This window comes from Sinocyclocheilus rhinocerous, unplaced genomic scaffold (genome assembly GCF_001515625.1).
Source record: "Sinocyclocheilus rhinocerous isolate Xijiao unplaced genomic scaffold, SAMN03320098_v1.1 scaffold934, whole genome shotgun sequence".
Classification (NCBI taxonomy): domain Eukaryota; kingdom Metazoa; phylum Chordata; class Actinopteri; order Cypriniformes; family Cyprinidae; genus Sinocyclocheilus; species Sinocyclocheilus rhinocerous.
Genome location: NW_015658752.1, coordinates 987,103 through 1,003,829, shown reverse-complemented (window position 1 = coordinate 1,003,829; position 16,727 = coordinate 987,103). Strand labels below are relative to the sequence as shown.

Genomic DNA, 16,727 nt, shown 5'->3' with positions numbered 1-16,727 from the left:
TATATATATATATATATATATATATATATATATTGGAAACAGTGATACATATTTTCTTTACTGTGGGTTTACATATCAGGATTCTTTGATGAATTGAAAGTTTAAAAGAGCAACATTTATTTGAAATATAATTTTTGAAAAACATTAAAAAATGTCATTACTGTAACTACTGATTAACTTAATACATCCTTGCTGAATAAAAGCAAAAATCTCTTAAAAAATAAAAAAAAACTTACCAACCCCAGACGTTTGAACCGTATTGTACATGTGCTAAGATCGAATAAAAGATGTGTGCAAAACAAATTTTTGACTCACCCTGAAGGACATTTCAATATTTTCTCCTCCCCAAATCTGCATCTCCTCGTCATAGCTTCCTACATGGTAGAAATAATCTCTGGAAATGGAGAACAATCCCCCTGCGAACGTTGGCGTCCTGCGAGGGCAAATGTGATTAGAATGTTTCTTTGAATGTTTTTTCATTAGACAGAAAATGACTGAAATGTGTTTTGTGTGTGCACTGTGCATGGATAATAAAATCGTTTAATGGAAAACAAACAATGAAATCCAATGAGTGCCTGAGTATTATCAAATCTATTTAGTCAAATCATTTAAAGAATAGTCATGCTGTTCCAAACCTGTATGACATTTTCTCTTCCAATGATGCTGAAAATTCAGCTTTGCATCACAGGAATAAATTACATTTTAAACTATATTCCAATACAAAATTGTTATTTCAAATAGAAATAATATTACTGATTTTACCCATTTTTTTAACAATTAAATGCAGCCTTGGTGAGCCTTTCCAGAAGTAAACAAAGGTGTATGTTTGTAGTGTAATTTACAACAGCTTCGAACGCGGCTCAACCAATCAGAATCAAGGACCGGAACTATCCGTTTTATAAAGGGTAGTTCAAAAGGTCTGGAAAGAAGTCATTGTAGGAGTAAACAATGTTTTTTTTGGGGTGAACTGTTCTTTATTGTAAACCAGAGTGTTTTCTTACTTAATAGGGTACGTCTCATCTTTGCGTCTCCGTTTCTCATGATCTGGAAGGGTCTCCCAACCAAAAGAAAGGCCCCAGTCGAAATTCCCCCGGTTATGATGCTGTCCATACGGTGAGGGTTTCATGAACTCAAACGTGTTCAGGTCAATGGTGGTGATGTCGGGACTCACTACGGCGGTGGAGTTCTCTGCTATCCTGGCCAGCAGCGGCTCAAGCCATCCGTGGAAACATTCACCTAAACAAACCAAGCAGGAATTGCATGATAAAATCACTTTGAAGTCTTCCAGTACATTCCTTGCCTTAGGCTACACCATCACCTCTTAACGTACTTACTTACAAAACACCCTCATGCATAAACACAGCCCAGATGAATAAATAAAACCGTCTTCTAAATCGATTTGAGTCATTTCTGCATTCTGGCTGACCGTCTCCCAGTCAACCACACCAGCGGAGGACACAAACACTTTCTTAAAAACATCATGAATGTTTAACAAGCCTAAACTCAAGACGGAATTAAAAAGCATCAGATTCTTTCCAGCGCAGAGTAGCTCTAACTGACCACAGGCTTGTTATAAAGAGTGTGTTTTTATTAAGAGACAAACCCTATTAATGTGAATCCAGCACTTTTGAGGGGGAGTGATTGGCTCTTTAAAATGACTCACAGTGGGCATCCAGGAAGGTGAGAGTTTCGCCCGAGGCCATGGAGGCCCCGAGGAGCCGCGCAGTGATCAGGCCTTTTCGTTCTCGCTGACGGACCACGCGAACGATGTGCAGCTGTTTCAGATACTCGTCCAGTTCGTCCTTTAGTCGCTCTGTGAGAAAGAGAAATGTCAAAACAATGTGTGTGTGTGCATTTTGCAGTCAATTATTTATCGTTATCTTTATAGTTATCGTCCTTGGTGTGAACGGGCCTTTAGACTTTCTTTTTGCAAAATCCTAAGGAATGTATTCTTTCTTGGAGAAGGGAATCTCAGAATGCATTAAAATATCCATCCAGATGATGGACGAAATGAGACAAGTGGCTATTATAAATATTTCATATTTTGGGGTTAGTTTTTTTTTTTTATGCAAGAAATGAATACTTTTATTCAGCAAGGATGCATTAAATTGATAAAAAGTGAAGTGAAAGGTTTATAATATTACAAAAGATTTATATTTGGAATAAATTCTAGCATATTTTTTAATTTTCTATTCATCAAACAAAAAAATGTATCACAGTTTCCACAAAAATATTAAGTCTTTTCAGTATTGATAATAATCAGAAATGTTTCCTGAGCAGCAAATCAGCATATTAGAATGATTTCTGAAGATCGTGTGACACTGAAGACTGGAGCAATGTGCTGAAAATTCAGCTTTGCATCACAGAAATAAATTAATTTTTAAATATATTCACATAAGAAACATATTATTTTATATTATAATAATATTTCATAATTAAACTGTTTTTACTGTATTTTTGATTAAATAAATGCAGCCTTGGTGCGCATTAGAGCCTTCTTTCAAAAACATAAAAAAATCTTACCAATCACATATTTGTGAACAGTAGTATATATTTAAAGGGATAGTTCACCCAAAAATGTAATTCCAAACCTGTAAGACCTCCGTTCATCTTCAGAACACAAATTAAGATATTTATGATGTTGCATACAGCGAGGCTGCTCAATAGGTTTTGGAACATATTTCAGATTTATTTTACAGTTGGTGCTCTTCCAACTTCTTCCAAAAGTGTTACTTTTAAAAAGGTGTATGATTAAATTTAATGTTTTTCTTTCAAACTGATTCAGTATTCTGTCAGGGTACGTTTTAGATTCAGTATGCTGGGATAAAAGACATAATAATACTCTTTTAGCAAAGGAGCAGGACAAAGCTCAAGCAGCACCTTTAATCTAGTAGATATGTGTCTGTACGTATTCATTAAGCATAAATATCTCCTTTCATGAGTCTGCAGTCTCCCAGCAGCCCTCAGGGCAAAGCCACTGACTAGCACTTTGGTATAATATTATATATTATACAGAACTGAGGAGTAACTAGCTAAAAATAGAGATGCATACTGTAAATCTAAAGCAAAGTGTCACTTATGCACAACTGAAATCAGTTTCGGTTCAACTGGTTGGACAGAGCAATGGAATAGTCAAAACTTGTTTTAAAAAACACTGATTCATTTGAATCTCTGTTGAGAAGTCTTCATGTTAGCATTTTTTTTAAATCAATAACTTGAATAGTAGTGAATTAGTAATGAATCTAAGTACTAAAAAGGACAGTTCAGCCAAAAATGTAAATTATAATTTACTCAAGTTGTTCCAAACCTGTATGAGTTTCTTTTTTCTGAACACAAAAGAAGATATTTTGAAGAATGTTGGAAACCAAACAGTTAACATAGCCATTGACTTCCATAGTGTTTTTTCCATACTATGGAAGTCAATGGGGACCATCATCAGCTGTTTGGTTACCAACATTCTTCAAAATATCTTCTGTTGTGTTCAACAGCTGATAGAAACTCTTACGGGTTTAGAACAACTTGAGGGATTAAATAATGACAAAATTTGCATTTTCGGGTGAACTATCCCTTTAAGCTTCATTACAAGTTAAAGTATTCAAGCTACACTACAAAATATCTGCTGGAAAAATAAAAATAAAAAAAGCTTAACCCAGTCTGGTTTGCTTGGCTTTAAGCTGGTCTCTCAGGCTCACTAACTGACAAGTCCCTGAAAATCCTCATAAACCATCACAGCAGGCCAGCCTAACCTCTTTAGTCTGGTTTACGCACGTTTTTAATCAGCAGGGAGGGTTTCTTGACCATTTAACTACTTTAAATTATGAGTCACTTGGGAAGCTGCAGTTTAATAGTGGCTTTCCCAACCCAGACATTGTGATTTATGATATCACATAATATGTATTATCCTCCTCAGAATCATTTAAGAGTAAAGGTGCAACACTAAGCCTGCAGAAATGATTCACAGCAGCGCAGCGGGACGTCCTATAGGTTTTGGCTGCCTCCGAGGGTGGGGACCTACACACACAAGACTGGTCTTTCTCAGCGGAAGCTGGAATTGCTTGAGAAAGAGAGACGGAGGGTGTAATTAAAAGAAGAGGGAGCGTAAAAGAATAGTTGAAAGCCAATTCCCTGGCTTTTATTTCTCGCATGGCGTGCAGCCAAGAGAGAAAGTTCAGTCCCTGCGTGATTCAAGCAGGGGAACGGATAGATCTAGTGCAGTGGTTCTCAACCCATAATGGATAGTAGCAGGTCTGTTCTGATCTGTTCAGTAGGGTGAAAACAATGCTAAATGCAAATAATCAAATGCAACTAATCATGTACAGAACCATTAAAAAAAATGTTTTTTTTTTAAGAAATTCATATTTTCTTTTCTAAAGTTCTTTTGGACTTTCATATTCCTCATAAAATCCTGAAGAAAAAAAAATCACGTTTTCCACAAAAATTGATAACCATATGTTTCTTGAGCAGCAAATCGGCATATTAGAATGATTTCTGAAGGATCATGTGACACTGAAGACTGGAGTAATGATGCTGAAATCACAAGAATAAATTACATTTAAAAAAATATTCAAATAGAAAACAGTTAGTTTAAATTGTAATAATATTTTATAATATTACTGTTTTTTAATGATCAAATAAATGCACCCTTGGTGAGCATAAGATACTTCTTTCAAAAACATTAAATAAAACCCAAACTATTGGACAATAGTGTAATTGTGCATATTTAGCAAAGAAAAGAATCAACATAGACTCATTAACATTTAAAACAATGCTTCATATGTCTTTTGTTGTTGTTGTCAATTTTAAGCACAATCAAACTCTGTGGTGGTATTTTGATGCCAACTCATTTGCCATTCAGTCAAAGTTAGTTAAATGTCACTGGCAGGTCGTGCAACACACCCTCATCCTCAAAAACCATGAATAAAACTACACAAGGTGAAAGAAACCAGACATGGCCACATGCAATTGGGTTACGGACATAATATGGTTTAGTCGCTGAGAAACATTTAGTTGATTTAGAAAAATCATACGCGTATTGATATTGCTGGAATTTAAATGGTAACGCTTTACAATAAGGTCATATCCATTAATGCATTAACTAACATCGACTTACGATGAGCAATACATTTGTTACAGTAGTTATTCATCTTTGTTAATGACCAAATGATAACAAATGGGAACTTATTGTAAAGTCTTACCATTAAAATCCACGCACCGCCAAATTTCAGCATAGGATTGTAACGATATTACAGTTTTAACAAGCAAGCGATTTTTTGTGTTTTGTTGAGGTCTAATGTCAAATATGGCTTCTGACGCAAAACCAGTTGGGAACCACTGCTCTAATGCTCATTTTCTTCTTTGCATTTCTTGTCAAAGTTTTTGTCAAAATCTGGTTTTTAAGAATTCGCTGATAGGCCTCTATACCCCAGACCCCCTGAAGGGGGGCTGAGCAAAACTCCTCTGAGAACATTCCCAAACAGCTCTGTTTCCTGTAGTAACCTGCTTGACGAGCGCCGGGTGTTAGCAGGCCTACAGGAATTCAGTAAAGCGGGTTGCTTGAGTGAAACCGGACGCCCCTTAAAACACACGGACGGTCTGGTGGGGCTGCGTGCACACTAGAGGTGAGTTACCGTCAGAGCTGGCGTCATCCACGAGGATGATTTCTTTGAGGAGCAGAGCAGGGGAGGTGTGCAGGACGCTGTAGACGGTCCGCAGTAACGTGCTCCACGCCTCGTTGTGGAAGACGATGATCACGCTTGTGGTCGGCAGGGGTGGACAGCGTCTGAATGTCTGTTCGATGCATCTGTGAGAGGAAAAGAGAGACAGACAGAGAAATGAAGGGAAGGGGGGGAGGTTTTATTCAACAGATGTCTGTGAAATGTCTGGATTAGGGCTAGGCAATATATTGTCCCCAATTGGCCAATGCATTTCCTAAAGACTAAAATGAAACCTTTAAAAAGAAATAAATACTTTTTTTAAAATTTGAAATAAAATAAACATTGATTGAAATATCAATACAAATATAAAATTAAAAAAAACATATAGAATAAAAAAAAAAGAATGGTAACATTTTAGAAAGGTTTTGTTTGTATAGGTTAATTAATTTAGTTAACATTAACTAACAATTAAAATTCTTCTAAAACAGTTATTAATCTTAGTTTGTTAATTTCAGCATTTATTAATACATTATTGAAGTCAAAAGATGTGTCTGTTAATTTTATTTGTACTAAAATAACTAAAACTGAAACAAAAATGTATAAAAACTATATAGACAAAAAAACAGTAACTAACGAAAAAGACAAAAACATACAGCAAAATTACTAAAACTTTAACCAATTAAAATGAAAATGGAAAATATAAAAATAATGCAAAATAAAAAATATAACAGTATCACAATGATTATATCCTCTGAGAACATTCCCAAACAGCTCTGTTTCCTGTAGTAACCTGCTTCACGAGTGCCGGGTGTCAGCAGGCCTATAAGAATTCAGTAAAGCGGGTTGCTTGAGTGAAACCAGATGCCCATTAAAACACACAAACGGTCTGGTGGGGCTGCAGGCTAGAGGTGAGTTACCGTCAGAGCTGGCGTCATCCACGAGGATGATTTCTTTGAGGAGCAGAGCAGGGGAGGTGTGCAGGACGCTGTAGACGGTCCGCAGTAACGTGCTCCACGCCTCGTTGTGGAAGACGATGATCACGCTTGTGGTCGGCAGGGGTGGACAGCGTCTGAATGTCTGTTCGATGCATCTGTGAGAGGAAAAGAGAGACAGACAGAGAAATGAAGGGAAGGGGGGGAGGTTTTATTCAACAGATGTCTGTGAAATGTCTGGATTAGGGCTAGGCAATATATTGTCCCCAATTGGCCAATGCATTTCCTAAAGACTAAAATGAAACCTTTAAAAAGAAATAAATACTTTTTTTAAAATTTGAAATAAAATAAACATTGATTGAAATATCAATACAAATATAAAATTTAAAAAAACATATAGAATAAAAAAAAAAGAATGGTAACATTTTAGAAAGGTTTTGTTTGTTAACATAGGTTAATTTAGTTAACATTAACTAACAATTAAAATTCTTCTAAAACAGTTATTAATCTTAGTTTGTTAATTTCAGCATTTATTAATACATTATTGAAGTCAAAAGATGTGTCTGTTAATTTTATTTGTACTAAAATAACTAAAACTGAAACAAAAATGTATAAAAACTATATAGACAAAAAAACAGTAACTAACGAAAAAGACAAAAACATACAGCAAAATTACTAAAACTTTAACCAATTAAAATGAAAATGGAAAATATAAAAATAATGCAAAATAAAAAATATAACAGTATCACAATGATTATAAATGAACACATTTTGCATTTAAACTTATGTAAAAAAAAAACTAATTCGATCTATATTTCTTCAGCGTTAATAAACGGCATGATTATGAATCAGTTCAACATTGATTCAACATTTAATTTGCATCACCTTAAAATACTTATGTTTAGTACTATGTATTTTTATATTGGTGCACATAAGTAATATTACATAATTAGTTTAACTAGATTTCTATTGTATGTTACTTCTTGCAACATAAAATTGAATTAATTTAGCTATAGTGGCTGTTTGGTTGAATTGATGATGAATTACAATCACCCTTCTAAGCCTTTTTAGAGTAAATGCAGACTCCTAATTGTGTGTTGTGTGACATTTTGTATAACAACGAGCAATAGGAACTCTGGTTTTGTGTATATCACCCCACTAAAGCAATAAGGGCAAGAACAAACGTGTTTAATTAGAGAAAAAAGCTCATTTTTGTCTCAGTCTGCAATTAGTAGCAATATCTGCATAGACATGTTTAAATAACGTGTCTGAGGACAAGATTATCCTGACAGATAAACAGATTCTCCTCTAGATTCTATGCACACTAACATTCTTGGTCAATTTTTCAAAATCCTTTCAAACATACTTTAGATTGTGCACTTTATATGCCACATAACAAATACTAAAAACATGAGGTGGTTAGATATTAAAAAGGAGAAAAATGCCAAATAGTCTCAGACTTTTGGACCTCATTGTTTTTGTGTGTTTTTCTCTGCTGGCAATGGAATTATACTACCACTTCGATCTACAAGGTGGTCTCCTCATGTTATTTTTGGTTGGTTTTGGATTGAGTTTTGATAACCAGAGCTGCAGAACCCACATCAGAAGGTGATTCAGCAAAAAAAGCAGATCACACCATTGCATGTTAGTTTTACGCAAGGACCTTCTAAAATGTTTACTATACTTGCTTTTCAACATGACTGTATTTGCAGATACATTTTTCAGCTTAACATTAAAGGGCGCCACACTTTTTGACTGATGAATCTCCACTTCTTCGTGACTTTTCTTGTCGTACAGTCATGCTTACTAGATACTGATTTTTTTTAAATCTAGGTAAAATGTCATAAAGATTGCATTTACAGGGACTACTATATGAAACATGAACAAAGTCATAATTTAATTCTTACATAAATAGTTTTATTGAACTAAATGCAAGAATTTATGCAAGAATAGTTTAATGCACATCTACTTTGCTCATGTTTCATGAAGGAGGCTCACAGAGCGCAATATTCATCATATTAAATCATTAAAAGCTAGGCATAACTAGAAAAATGTGTAGTCACTTCATAAATTTGTATGACCCTGGATTTTATTAAATACAATTTTAAAATTCCTTGATATTTCTGTGGGAACCCTGAATATTTAAAAGTGAAAGAGACGGATATTGCATCCAAATAATAACTCGCACACCTCAACTGATGAAAAAAAAAAATGTAAATTTGCTGAAAATCTTCTCACCCTCAGGCCATCCAAGATGTAGATGAGTTAGTTTCTTCATCAGATCAGATTTGGAGAAATGTAGCATTGCATCACCAATGAATCCTCTGCAGTGAATGGGTGCCGTCAGAATGAAAGTCCAAACAGCTGATAAAAACATCCCAATAATCCACAAGTAATCCACACCACTCCAGTCCATCTGTTAACGTCTTATGAAGTGAAAAGCTGCATATGTGTAAGAAACAGTCCTTAAAGTGTTTTACCTTTAAAACATTGCTTCTGGTTAAAATGGTAAAAATACCAGTCCACAGTCTATAATAAGGCTTCCTCCAGTGAAAAAGTCCCTCTCTCGTCAAAATCCACCAACATATATTGGTTTCAAACTGTTTTGGACTGTTTTCGCTTGTAAACAGTGTTTGATCTGTGCATATTTCTCTCCTGATTCAAAAATGACAACCTTTTACTGGAGAAAGCAATATTATGGATAGAGGACTCATATTTTAGCCAGAAGCGATGTTTTAAAGTTAAAACGTCTTAATGATGGATTTGTTTCTTGGAAACATGCAGCTTTTCTCTTCACAAGACATTAATTGATGGACTGGTTGCTTGTGGATTATTGTGATGTTTTTATCAGCTGTTTGGACTCTCGTTCTGACGGCACCCATTCACTGCAGAAGATCCACTTGTGAGCATTTATCCAAATGTGTTCCGATGAACAAACAAACTCATCTACATCTTGGATGGCCAGAGGGTGAGAACATTCTCACCTAATTTTCATTTTCAGGTGAACTATTCCCTTAAAATGTCTGTAGAAGTGTCTAAAGCAAACAGGTAGTACGTACTCTGGAGGTCTCGTATCGGGGCCAAGGTCTCTGCTTAGTGAGATCCGATCACTGGCGTACAAGTTAAAGCAGTGCTTCTCTTCTCCCCTCTCCTTTTCTTTTTGCTCCGATGAGCTCAGATTGTCAGTGTGAAAAGCCTTCCCAGAAGCCCCTGGGGCAGTGGGGTTTTGCGGTGGTCTTTCAAGGACCGGTCGGAGCTCAGCAGCCGTGTAGTATCCGGCCAGACAGGCCAGACTGCCCTGGCTCTCCTGCTTCCTCACCGGAGCTTTTATCTGCATCTTGGGCATAGCGTCCCGGAAGTTATTCACCGCACCCATGACCATCTCAAGAACGCCGTCCCGTTTCTCCACAATCCCTTTGAGCCAGGGTTCGTCCTGGGGGCTCTGACTGACCACCTCTCGCTGCATCAGAAACAGGAATGTCACGAACACCAACGCCACTATGGCCAGCTTCCATGGGTGCAGTCGTCTGCGCAGAAGCCTGCGGAAGAACGTCATTCTTTTGAGGCGAAGGCGGCACTCAGAGTGTGAGAAACAAAGCTACACCTGACACACACCCTGTGCGTAACATCACCGCCTGTCAAACCTGTGAATGGGACAAAAATACGACACTGATATATGAGCAGCAGAGCACCGCGAACAAGTTCAACACTCCTGACGACTCGTTTGAGAACGGAAAAGTTGGGAACTCCAGTTCTGAACGTCCAACATAAATGTTTTCTTTGATATTTAAGCCTCTTTTAGGTGGCTGGGAAATCATTCTTCACTTGAGAGGTAATTTTGTAATATCGATTAAGTTCATATCCAACAAAGTTCTGAACTCCCACAGCGACTGTCCCACAGTAGAACTGCTGTCCACGGCGATGTCAAAGTGTAGTCATCTCAGCAGGACTTCCGCGTCGTTGGATCCAGGTGCGCGTCTCTCAGGTAAAGGGGCGGGACTTGCGTAAGGTGTGCGTAAGCGCCACGTGTGCCTTCATTCTGTTAGGGTGAGTCCAGCAACGTCAACATTTGAACAATTAAAAAAATGTTGCTCTTCCACTTATAAGGTTGAGTATTTTTAATAAGGGCAAAATTTAAACGAAAAAAAACTTGTCTCTTTAATAAAAATTTAAGCGGTTTTATTTTTGGGGGGTTTGTCCTTCTAGTCTCTGTAGCTTCCTCTCTATAATAAATTTATGGAAGAAATTCTACTTTTTATACTTTTCTAACACGATTGTCACGGTCTGCCGGGATGTTGCTAGTAGACAAGGAGCTGGAACGCGATCTAACAGCGTCGAATCACGAGCAAATGACTCTTCTTTTTAAAAAATAATTTATTTTAGTAATTTTCTGGGCGCAATCGCCTACGACGTTTTAAATAAAACAAAAACATTCTTATTGGCTTTAAATAAATAATCTAAAATCAACAATAAGTAACAAACTAATAACTCGCGTGCTAAGATAGACTGCATACTTTTAAGACCCCTAAGCTTTTGTTATGAATTTCTTTTAGGGATATTTAAACCTTAATTAGTGGAGTCAGATCCCCATAATGATTCGCACCCTACATTCCCTCTAAATATTTATGTTACACAAACCTAATCATCCTCAAGCGAAGGGTCCCGTTACTGGCATCACCTATTTCCATGACTCTAATAAATACATTTGTTCATGCAGAATCACTTTGCGCGACATCAGTGATGGGTGACATTCGACTACGACTACGTTAAACTCACTTAGTATCTCACTTAGACGTATTACCACAATAAATTAGCCCTATTAAACCGAAGGTAGATGTAGAAAACACTCACCAGACATGCTCAGCCTGAGGATTTTAATCACCGTGTCCCCGTGCACATGGACTTCATAAAGAGCTTCTGTGTTTGCAGGGCAAAGAAAAGAAACCGGACACGAACCGGACAAGAGAAGAATACCAGAGAGGCTCAAGAGTGTTCATCTGTAGGATACTGGAGATTTAACTTCCCGCTGTGTCGCTTCGCGTTGAATCTCTCTGTAATAGAGTTTAGTGAGAAAGTCGGACTCTTGCTGGAGGTTGACATTTGAACTGCTTGTGATGAAACTCAAGAGTTTATTATTTGACATCAAACTGATGTGGATGTATTGCACAACTGAAGTTCTTTTCACTGTCAAGCTAAAAGTTTATTCTGTAAATCTCGCAAAGCCCACATCTGAGAAACTAGATTTGGACAAATTCCAGGAAATTGATCCCTGGGTATGCTTTCATATAATTTAAAAAGTATAACAAAAAAATATATAATATATTTAAATAATAAATGTAATTATAAAGAAAGCAATATTATTTAAAATGTTTATTTATATGTTTATATATATGTGTGTGTGTGTTTATATACAGTCTTTTTAACCTTTGATGGTGTGATGTTGCAGCCAATCCATACACACACACACACACACACACACACACACACACACATATATATATATATATATATATGTATATATATGGATTGGATGCAACATCACACCATCAAAGGTTAAAAAGACTGTAGTGGACACTAGCATTAGATGGTTAAAGAGTTGTTTGTCTGTAATGGAAAAATATAAATGCCCTGAGTTCAAGTGGCACATACAACACATATTCGGGACTAAATCCATTTTGTGCTCTTGATGCCAGAAAACTTGAAGAGAAATAAATACTGCCTTATATTTGCATTTGATGAACTCTAAACAAAGCCATACATATTGCATACTGCATTGTTTAAAAAAAAAAAAAAACAACAAAAAAAACAAGAGTAGACATTATATAGCATGTGCTGTGCAGTATGAAGTAAGCAGTTTGCCATTATTCCACCCAGAATGCAGCCAAACAGTCGTATGCTACATTGTTCTCACATGACCTCACTGTTATCATCTTGGAAATAAAAAGTTGCAGTTTTGGGTAAATTTTAGGTAAAAATGTTCTGATGTTTGCCAACCAGGTCAACTAAAGAGGCAAAAAGAGACACATTGGGAATGCAAGGTCAAGCACAACTGCATTGTGGGATTCAGTATTCTGTGCAGCGTACTTTGCTGCATACAGAAAATGTGCATATATATTAAAGCAATAAGCCCCAAGAAGCCGTGGTTTACAGTGAATTTATAACAGCTAAGGTTCATTGTTAGGCATGACGCGAAGTGGCTTATTGCTTTTATAAAACGGTTATTCCATATACGTAGTAAGGTTTCACAAAATAAAACAGAGCAAATAAAGTGTAATGATATTAATAAAAACATTATTCTTCCGCTAAACAATGTAGTTCCTCAGAAACGGTTTTGGTTCCAACAAAGTGGTTGCCGAGCAACACACAGAAGTAAAGAAAGGTGTATGTTTGTAGAGTAATTTACAACAGCTTAGAACTTGTCTCAACCAATCAGAATCAAGGACCGGAACTATCCGTTTTATAATGTGGAATCTGTAGCCTGACATTAGTGTTTTCAAATGTTTATTTATATCTGTGTACATAAGGAAAAATATTGCACCATTATTAATGCTTGTTTTTAATGTTGAATGAACACTGCATGTAGTCATATCAAAATATTTCATATACTGACACTTACAAACGCAATTTATATGAAATTACAGATGAGATCACAATTGAGCAACAGCACACAACACACCAGTCCTTCTGTCATGATCTTAAAGCTGCTCTTGCTTTGTCCAAGATGTCCTTCCTGATGCGTGGATAGTTGGGGTGTGCATCCAAAACCTGAGGGTATGAGACGCAAGAAAGAAAAAAAAATGCAACAGGATCATTTAAAAAAAAAATTTAAATTGCATTTAATATATTTTTATTTTAGGCATATTTTTAGTAAAGTTTTAGCAACAGCACACAACACACCAGTCCTTCTGTCATGATCTTAAAGCTGCTCTTGCTTTGTCCAAGATGTCCTTCCTGATGCGTGGATAGTTGGGGTGTGCATCCAAAACCTGAGGGTATGAGACGCAAGAAAGAAAAAAAAATGCAACAGGATCATTTAAAAAAAAATTTTAAATTGCATTTAATATATTTTTATTTTAGGCATATTTTTAGTAAAGTTTTAAATATAATATAATAACTTATTTTTCTATGGAAAAAATGTATGGGATTTTGCTTCTGGAATCTGACTGTTGGTCTCAGTACAGTATTTACTAATTTAGACGTTTATATATTCGCAGCAGGATTTCTTGCGTACTCACTTTATGGCACACATCTATAGCATCCACGTGTCTCTTGGCCTTCAGGTAATTGAACGCGAGCTTGTAGCCTGGTAAACAAACATCATGCTGATGTCAATAAGAGATGTGAACACACACACATGAGAACAGTACAGAGCGTCTGAGGGGCTTTAATCTTACCGATAGTGGGGTTGGTTTGATTGCTGTACTTCCAGGCCATTTCATAATTCATGGCAGCATCTCTGAACGACTGCTCCTTCTCCATAATGTAGCCCATGTACTCGTACGCCTTGCAGCAGGACTGATATAAAACACGTTAAGACGTCATTCTGTAACCGTTTTTAATATTTTGGAGACTTCAAAATGTTTGCAAGCAAGTTGTTGTTTTAGGGTTACAGCACACTTTTGGTTTGTTCATCAAGTTACAAATAAAAAGAGAAAATCAAAAGTGCTGAAGATTTAATTCACTGGATCATCTAAAAAGAGCCATTTTCCCCAGTAGTCACTCATTTTAACTCTTAAATCTCATTTTTATAATCAAAATGGCATATTTAAACATTTGTCTCATGAAAATAATTTCTTCATGCCTTGAATATAACTCTGCACCCTTACCTCATTTAGTATACACAGTTTCATGAATATTTAAATGAGTCCCCGCCTCCATTCAATCGCACCATCTCTGACTACATGCTTCATTTTTGCTTTGTTAACTGTTCATGTGTTTTGGAGGCGTGGCTTTGGAGAGTGATTTGCAGGGAGGGTGGGATCTTATGCTTTCAAAGCTTGCTATTGTTAGCCTCTCAGAAATCACCTACCCTACCTTTAAATATACTTATCTCTTACTATTTTTCAGCTGAATTCCCAGCAGAAATTGTGATATATATACTGCAGCTGAATGAATTCAGTGTCACCTTGTTGTGTCGTAGGCATCTCTTCAGCAGCTCTCCTGCCATGTCGTATTTTCCCGACTGGATGTAGATGTCGGCCAGAAGCAGCCAGCTCTTTTCAAACTCGTCCGCGTCTATGATGTTCCAGTTCATCTTGGCGATGCGTTTGAGCTGGTTTCGGGCTCGAGGGGTTTGCTTCAGGATCATGTAGGCAGTGGCCATGGCCAGCAGCGCAGGGACATGATCCTTCTGTAACGAACAAACAGACATTTAGAGGTAGTTGAGTAAATGTCGTTGTGAAGCATTAAAGAAGAGGGTTGAACAAATAAAGGTAAAGTTTGGTGTAAGTGATACTGAAATGGAGATTTCTGACTTCCTGAGTTCTTGAGAAACGGCCTTTAAAGATATGTATTATAACTGAAATCTACAGACACAAATAGACAAAGTATAATAAAATAAACACCTAAATGGGTATTTTGGAGGCTTTCTTTCTACTAGTCTGAAAAAAAAAAACATGTTATGGAAGACCAGTGCCTGAAAAAAAAGTTTTGCCTATAGTGTCTTGTCTTTATAGGAGATAAACAAGCCTGCTGAATATCATGTATTGTTTAAAGGGATAGTTCACCCAAAAATGAAAATTCTGTCATTAATAATTACTCACTCTCATGTTGTTCCAAGCAGGGGTTCAACCGTAATTTTAAGAAGCTACGAGAATACTTTTTGTGCGCAAAAAAAAAAAAACGACTTTATTCAACAATTCGTCTCCTTTGCGTCACCCTAGGCATGGGCGACATTTGACTCTTGAGTCAGGGGGGGCAAGAAAAAAAAAGCATAAATAAATAAAAGCAAAATATATATTTTTTTCGGATGTAAGCATCAAAACAATGCCCTACCTTATTGCAACGCATCAAAGCAGTCAATCCAACACAGTCAAGAATAATTTAAAGAGGTTGCCACCGTTTAGTAAACTGTGGACTAGCTTTGGCTCTTGCTGCTGACTTGAATGGTGATGCTTCCCGTTTGTCAGTTGATGGCCTTTCATTTTTAACCAGAAATGTGCACGCTGCTTTTCTGATGTTCACTGAAGTTTTCTGTGTCTTTTTCCCGTGTCACTTGAAATGTTTCCGTTTTGAATCGTTGTTACTAAAGGCGAGACACGTGAGGAAAAAATAAACGATCAGTTGTGGGACTATATTCTATCATAAATCGCATACCATTCATTGCTGAACTTTCTACTGTCCGTTACTGGAAATGGAATTAAATTACTGGAGGCTGCTTTCACATATATTTTATGTTCAGTGCCAATCACTAGTCTGAAAAAAAAAAACATGTTATGGAAGACCAGTGCCTAAAAAAAAAGTTTTGCCTATAGTGTCTTGTCTTTATAGGAGATAAACAAGCCTGCTGAATATCATGTATTGTTTAAAGGGATAGTTCACCAAAAAATGAAAATTCTGTCATTAATAATTACTCACTCTCATGTTGTTCCAAGCAGGGGTTCAACCGTAATTTTAAGAAGCTACGAGAATACTTTTTGTGCGCAAAAAAAACAAAACGACTTTATTCAACAATTCGTCTCCTTTGCGTCACCCTAGGCATGGGCTACATTTGACTCTTGAGTCAGGGGGGGCAAGAAAAAAAAAGCATAAATAAATAAAAGCAAAATATATATTTTTTTCGGATGTAAGCATCAAAACAATGCCCTACCTTATTGCAACGCATCAAGGCAGTCAATCCAACACAGTCAAGAATAATTTAAAGAGGTTGCCACCGTTTAGTAAACTGTGGACTAGCTTTGGCTCTTGCTGCTGACTTGAATGGTGATGCTTCCCGTTTGTCAGTTGATGGCCTTTCATTTTTAACCAGAAATGTGCACGCTGCTTTTCTGATGTTCACTGAAGTTTTCCGTGTCTTTTTCCCGTGTCACTTGAAATGTTTCCGTTTTGAATCGTTGTTACCAAAGGCAAGACACGTGAGGAAAAAATAAACGATCAGTTGTGGGACTATATTCTGTCATAAATCGCATACCATTCATTGCTG

At 36.6% G+C, this 16,727-nt stretch overlaps 2 protein-coding genes across 2 annotated transcripts in view; both read right to left on the bottom strand.

Annotated features, from left to right (window-relative positions):
* galnt3 (UDP-N-acetyl-alpha-D-galactosamine:polypeptide N-acetylgalactosaminyltransferase 3 (GalNAc-T3)) overlaps positions 1-10,235 on the bottom strand; it is a 17,656-nt gene extending 7,421 nt beyond the window's left edge. Inside the window, exons 1-5 of the mRNA XM_016531416.1 lie at positions 9,646-10,235; positions 6,572-6,744; positions 1,664-1,813; positions 1,002-1,236; positions 316-433 (exon numbers count right to left, since the gene is read on the bottom strand). Coding sequence (XP_016386902.1) covers positions 316-433; positions 1,002-1,236; positions 1,664-1,813; positions 6,572-6,744; positions 9,646-10,142 — 1,173 coding nt within the window. The 5' untranslated portion in view covers positions 10,143-10,235. The remainder of the gene's footprint in view (positions 1-315; positions 434-1,001; positions 1,237-1,663; positions 1,814-6,571; positions 6,745-9,645) is intronic.
* A 3,236-nt stretch (positions 10,236-13,471) lies between these two features.
* LOC107722913 (tetratricopeptide repeat protein 21B-like) overlaps positions 13,472-16,727 on the bottom strand; it is a 30,624-nt gene continuing 27,368 nt past the window's right edge. Inside the window, exons 26-29 of the mRNA XM_016531412.1 lie at positions 14,712-14,936; positions 13,981-14,101; positions 13,822-13,889; positions 13,472-13,572 (exon numbers count right to left, since the gene is read on the bottom strand). Of these exons, the coding sequence (XP_016386898.1) occupies positions 13,495-13,572; positions 13,822-13,889; positions 13,981-14,101; positions 14,712-14,936 (492 nt within the window). The 3' untranslated portion in view covers positions 13,472-13,494. The remainder of the gene's footprint in view (positions 13,573-13,821; positions 13,890-13,980; positions 14,102-14,711; positions 14,937-16,727) is intronic.